The sequence below is a fragment of the Nematolebias whitei genome, chromosome 18 (genome assembly GCF_014905685.2).
Source record: "Nematolebias whitei isolate Nwh7 chromosome 18, NemWhi1, whole genome shotgun sequence".
NCBI classification, from domain to species: Eukaryota; Metazoa; Chordata; class Actinopteri; order Cyprinodontiformes; family Rivulidae; genus Nematolebias; species Nematolebias whitei.
Window position 1 is genome coordinate 4,477,071 of NC_056515.1, and position 6,210 is coordinate 4,483,280.

General features: G+C 39.1%; 1 protein-coding gene across 1 annotated transcript in view; it reads right to left on the reverse strand.

Moving 5' to 3' along the window:
* Positions 1–1,286: 1,286 nt before the first annotated feature.
* fcho2 (FCH and mu domain containing endocytic adaptor 2) overlaps positions 1,287–6,210 on the reverse strand; it is a gene marked incomplete at its 5' end in the record, with an annotated part of 149,371 nt that continues 144,447 nt past the window's right edge. Inside the window, 4 exon segments of the mRNA XM_037692381.1 lie at positions 1,287–1,458; positions 1,537–1,701; positions 3,656–3,720; positions 3,805–4,004. Coding sequence (XP_037548309.1) covers positions 1,436–1,458; positions 1,537–1,701; positions 3,656–3,720; positions 3,805–4,004 — 453 coding nt within the window.

Here is a 6,210-nt window from a genome sequence, read left to right on the forward strand (position 1 = left end):
AAATCCCCCCTCAGGAAGTAAAACGACACCTGAAGATGAAGCCCTTGATTAGACAGTAAGGGGGAAAAGCACCAAGAGTTAAACGCTCCTCATAGCTGAAGAAATCTGAAGGCAATCCCAGAATGCACTGGGAAAAAGGTGGAACAGGCAGGCGAGTAAGTGTCACAGGTTTGCCGGCAGTATTTTATCATGGTACAACCAAAGGCAACACTGGATCACTGAGTGTTGAGTCACTAAAAGGCATTTCAGTCATTGCTTTGGCTCCACGGTGACGGCAGTCACCTGAAACACAGTGACAGAACCAGTCGGACATTTACCGGACGGAAAAGTGTTCAGGAAGAGTTCAACGATTAAACTCAGCCACAAACAGAATTCATTTGTTTCTGGAAAATGGCTGAAGTTAAAAAAAAAAAAAGAGAAAAAACAGAATCTTTCCCTTCAACATCCAAAAATAAGAGTAAAAAAAGAAAACTGGCACTTTGATGCTGTGTTTCCCGTTAACCGTGCTGACAGACATGAGAAGTAGAAAACATGTTAGATTTAGGCACTTTTCTCATCAACAGCCAAACAAGCAACAACTTTAATTTGGTGTAAAGTCTCTCAATTTTTCTTTTAACATTTAAACAAATGTTTTAAAGTCAATGTTTACAATCGAGCTTTGTTAAAAAACGTCTAACAGTACGAGCCACTGTTCAGAGGATTTACAAAATCATTTAAAAACTGATTACAAACCCTGTAGAGGCGAAAAGATCCCAGAAAATGAAGCTCAGATCTGGAAACATGTTTGTGCATTTAAATGTTTTGGCCTTGTTGCTCCACAGTAAAAAAGGAGGCACTGAGGTCAGATTTTCTCTTTGTTGTTGTCGTTTTTCGAGCACTTTTAGGTTAAAGATCAGGTTTGTGCCACGTGTGTGTGAGATGTGTTAAAGTTAGATTCTACCTTCACTGCTACATTGCACATAATCAAAGACAAACACGAGGACAGAAACTGATTAGGAGTTGATCCATAAATCCAATTATTATTTACAAAAACAAGTGTTTTCCTTTTCATTCACATAGAAATGTTTTATATTTCTTTTAGGCTCTTAGAAATGAGCACGAGAGAAAAAAAGAGCTTCTGAAAGTTGTTAGTGCATCTTTTTTTTTCTTTTTGTTATAATTTCAAATACAATAAAAATGTATGGCTAATCAATAAACTGTCTCTGTACAAAAGGGATTGATCAGAAAGCATTATTAGACTTCATATCTACACATTTTCTGACAGCTCATTTTAGTCTTTTATTTTGAAACAGTGTTCAGTACTCAGTGCTGTTACTGACGTGACAGTCTGGCTTCTGTGTGAGACTGTGGAGCTCCTGTGACTCAAGACGCTTCGAAAACGTTTGAGGTTTGTTTCTTGGGAACCCGATGAAGGTACGAGGGGGTGGCTGTCACCTCAGCAATCTGCCATGTAACGTCCTAAAGACAAAGACACATTTAGAGCTGAGGACAAGCTGAAACTGAGGAGGGGGGGGTGGAAATGGGACGGTAACAAACCTGTGGCAAATCTTTTCTTGTTGAGGGAAAGTCTGTATCTGGTCCCCTGCAGCTCCATGTCCACTCCTGACAGTGTGCTGCTGTCGTTCATGAACTGCATCGCCAACGTGGACGGGCTTGAAGGGCCGTTAGAGAGGTCAAACTTGGCCCTGAGAGAACCGGCGCCTGGCATCCAACACAAACACACGTAGGTTATCATCATTTCCTCCACCATGAAGGCAGGCTGGCTTTGGAAGCAGGAACAAAAACACTAAGACAAAAAATCATATAGAACTGTTGAAGCATAAATTATGATACTTCTTCTGTATTTGACTTTTGCTCCACATCACCACAGGTTTTAAAGCAGACTGTGTTGTTTGGACCAAAACAGGACAGGTGTGACAGAATCATGGACTGTGGACACATCTGGACAGCATTCACATGATCTTATGACACAAAGCAGTAAAGATTATATTTTATAGTCCTAATCAAAACACAGATTTAGATAAAGGTAAAAAATACCAAAACATTTGAACTCATCTACTTTTTGAATTTCCTTCTGATCACTAACAGTAAGACTAAGAGCAGAGCTGTTAGTCTTGCTGTTAAAAACAGTTCTTAGTGGCTGGAGTTGGATTGCACTAAATACAGATAAAAATGGCCTCGACGTGCATCGGACGTGTCCTCAGACCCTCTACAGAGGTGGTCTGGACCCCTTTGGTCTACATAGGGTCAGAAGTCTGAACTAGGACCTCCTGATCTGAAGTAACCCCACACATGCAGCAGAGTCTGAGCAGCGTTATGTCACATCATCATCTTCTAATTCACGCAACATGCCAGGAGTTTCATGGATGAAACTCTCTGTCTTTGCTCTGACAGCGTTGGCTCAGTGAGCTGTTCCAACTCAACTCAAAAATACTTTATTCATCTCAAAAGGAAATTAAATACACAGGATATTTATTTCAAGATACAGTAGGATAGAGCTTGACAAAAATGCATCTCAAATGGCTCTGGAGAAAGTAATAATAATAAAAGTAATAATAATAATAGTAGTAATAATAATAATAATAATAATAATAATAATAATAATAATAATAATAATAATAATAATAAAAGTAATAATAATAATAATAATAATAATAATATAGTTCATAAGTCTGAATGTATTGTAATTTTTACAGAACCATTCACAGTAACACCATACCAGCTTTATTTATAGAGCACTTTAAACACCCACAGGACCAACGTGCTGTACACATAATAAAACAATCAGACAGTCAGATAATAAAAATGATTAAAAGTCAACATTTCAGATGGTGTCAAAGGTCAGGGAGAAGAGATGGTTTTAAGAAGGGATTTAAAAACAGACAGGGAAGAGGTCCGTGTGATGTTCATTGAAGGTCGTTCCACAGTTTAGGAGCTTCCACAGACCATCACCTCAGTCTTTCCCTCACTGAACTTTAAGAAGTTCACAGCCATCCAGGCTTTGATGTCCTCCAGACATGAAGACAGAGGAGCCAGAGAGTTACAGTCCTTTTTGTTTAGCAAACACTGATCTAACGGTCCAGTGTGTGTGTGTCTGTCTGCGGAGGAGGTAAATGACATGCAAAACCATTTCATGTATGCATTTGCAGTTCAATCATCCAAGATGGATTAGAAATGACAAGTCTAAGCAGCCTCTTACTGGCTCATCATAAAGCACATTGAAACAGTTCTGGACTAAACAAAAAAGATTCATAAACCGCTGAGACTCTCTGACCCTTTGCTCGGTGTGGTCAGTAACTCTGCAGCTTTTTGTTGAGTTTGTGAATTGACAGAGTCTTCAGACATTTGAACATGAGGAGTATAATAAGACTCACATTATGAGAATTTAACAATATTTAAACAAAAACTTCAAAGATGAAATGTATGCTGGAGAAAAATCATTTTCACAATGAACCAAAACTTTAAAACCTAAACCTCAGTCAATATTTTTGGAAAAAGGAATTCACCTAGTTTTTTTTTTTAGGTTTTTTTATTTATTTATTTTTTTTTATTTTTTTTTACGATGTCTTGATTTTAGGCTCTGTTCACATTAAAATATTAAAACTCTCAAGGCAAACCATTTTGTAATAAATAAAATGGTGTAAGGACTCCTCACCTTCATTTTCAGATTTTTCGGAGATGTCGGTTAGCTTCCAGAGACATTTATTCTGCTCCAAGTTCCTACAAGGCAATAACAAAAACAGTCTTAAACTCTGGTTAGAGCAGAGAGCTGCCTGTTGGTGCAGTGCTCTACACTGATCTTACCATATACAGCTGGGCAGAGACTGCATGTTGGTGACTCCCCCATCGACAGGCACTAAGACCTGCACGTTGGTGAGGGGACTGGGCGAGGCCATGGATCCAGGGTTGTACCTGTAGTCTACCCGCAGGTCTGTTGTGCTCGGGGTACAGTTCCAGAACACAGCCAGGCTGAGAGGAGTTGAATGGACCCCGTCAGACTGCACCTGAACACAGTCCCATAGTTTCCAAACTTCAGTGGAAACAAAGCTACTTCCTGTCTGAGCAGTTCTATCATCACACGAGACCAGGATCCTGGTCTGATTAGTGACTGAATCTGAGTCACAATTATATTTACAACTTTGACTAAAAGAGAAATTGTTATAAAGTTTGTAAAAGTGTGGTTAACATTTCCACTAAACCACAAGAAGGAAAGTCTGCAGTTCAGATCTTGTCTGGAGAGATTCCTCTTCAGCATATTTAGAATACATTTCCAGTACATATCCAATATATATATGTAGTGAACTCGGCCTCCGACCAAAACCTGCCTCTGAGGACCTTCATGGGACAGGAACTGTTATTTCATTGATTTGAATCCAGAAACACAAATTAGCTCATCCAGAGACTGTCTAATTGTATCCTGAAGTAATCAATTGAAAGAACACTCTTCTTTTATATTATCATCACTATTTTACAATATCTTGATAAATCAAAAGTGTGTTTAGTTCATACCATTTCTAAATTTTGAAATGAACCACTCATTTTAAATCAACTGTGAAACAGTATTAATGATTTTTTAATGCTCATTTAAATTAGAAATCAAGTTAAATGTCTATTTTACAAAGTAATTATGCATTTTTGATCTTCTGTCTAAATGAGAAGTAATGATGTCGGTCGAAAGTCAGAGAGAAGTTATTAGAACGAAGTGTCGTGTTTTTAAACCTAGCAGATGGTAAACAAGAGGCTACTGGCCTCTCTTCCTCCCACTTCAACATTAACATGTCTTCTGTCTGTACGGGACGCTTCTAAAACATTCCTGCTGTTTTCTTGACTTGTAATGACCCTCTGACATCACTAGAACCACCCCCTGTTGGTTGCTTCAACCAATCAGGAAGTACTAAAGTGACCGGAAGTGAGAACTCTTTAAAAGTCAACACTTCCTGGAACTATTCAGTTCTGGAGTCAGTGCGGCAGTTCTGCAGTTCTCAGTCTTGAGTTGAACTCAGTCTTCATGGAGTCTTCCACTTCTGAGTGGAAACTCTTACGGACTCACAGCTTGCTGTGTATCCAACCGGGAGATGAGCGTGTTTGTTGAACGGAGTAGGAGGCGCGACTCCTGATATGGTCAGCCGCTCTTACCGGAAACGCTGAAAGGTCGCGTTGAAATGGACTCCTGTTCCTGAGCGGAGGTATCCCCGTCCAAAGGTAACGAGTCGTGATGCGCCAAGTGTACCGGAGGTGAGCTGGTATTGAAAGGAGCGTGCCATCCTGGTCCGAACAGACACTCCCTTTATACATATTCCTTCAAACCTCTCCATTTAAACTCCTAATATTTCCCATCTTTAAATCTCTTCTACTTCTCCAGTAATTAATCTAGAGGCCTTCAGAAATGTCTGTTGTTTTTATCAAGTAAAATGTGCCAAGTTTTATTAATCAGAACCAGATCAACTAATCAAGTGTACAATGTTTTGATGTTGAATTTTGATTTTGTTCAATAAATGACCGCATTGATTCTGATGGGTCAAAGAAAATTAACATCTCATGTCACTGATTAAACCACCTATGCACAGTTACTTCGGTCACATAGCTGTAATTAGCTCGAAAAAGAGAGAACCCGTTATTTAAAATATATTGTAGTGAAGGTACAGCAAAGCTGACCTTGACACACTACATCTGGTGGCCGTGTACAGTCTCTAAAAGAGATAATTTATGCCCCATTCTCCTCTTTAGACATCTTGTGGCCGTACAGATGTCTAAAGAGGTATGAATTACATGTGACACAAAGTTCTGTGCTATTGAAATGGACGCTGCGTGTTGGCATGGTTGTCCGTAATTTTGAGCTTGAAGGGACATGATAAGTCATGCTTGTGGTGTTCAGAAGCTGCAGATTACGTCAATGTGTTTTTGTTAAAGCTGAAAATTGTCATTCTGTTTGTGTAATTAAGCTGTAGCAGTGAGAAAGACGCTTTATTCTGTTTGAAACTGTGGCATGACTGGGAGGTTCTGCTGTCCGACTAGGTTCTGTTACTGGACTGAACGAGCCGTGTTTTGAATGGATGAAAAGTTCTTGGAAGCTGAGGGCCGACTCAGACCACTGTTATATGCTGATTCGTTACATTTTTAACAGTAAATTGTGCATTTTTAAAGTTTAATGGGCGATTGTTGACCGGACTTTTCATGCTAACTGCTAACTACTACATATATATACATATA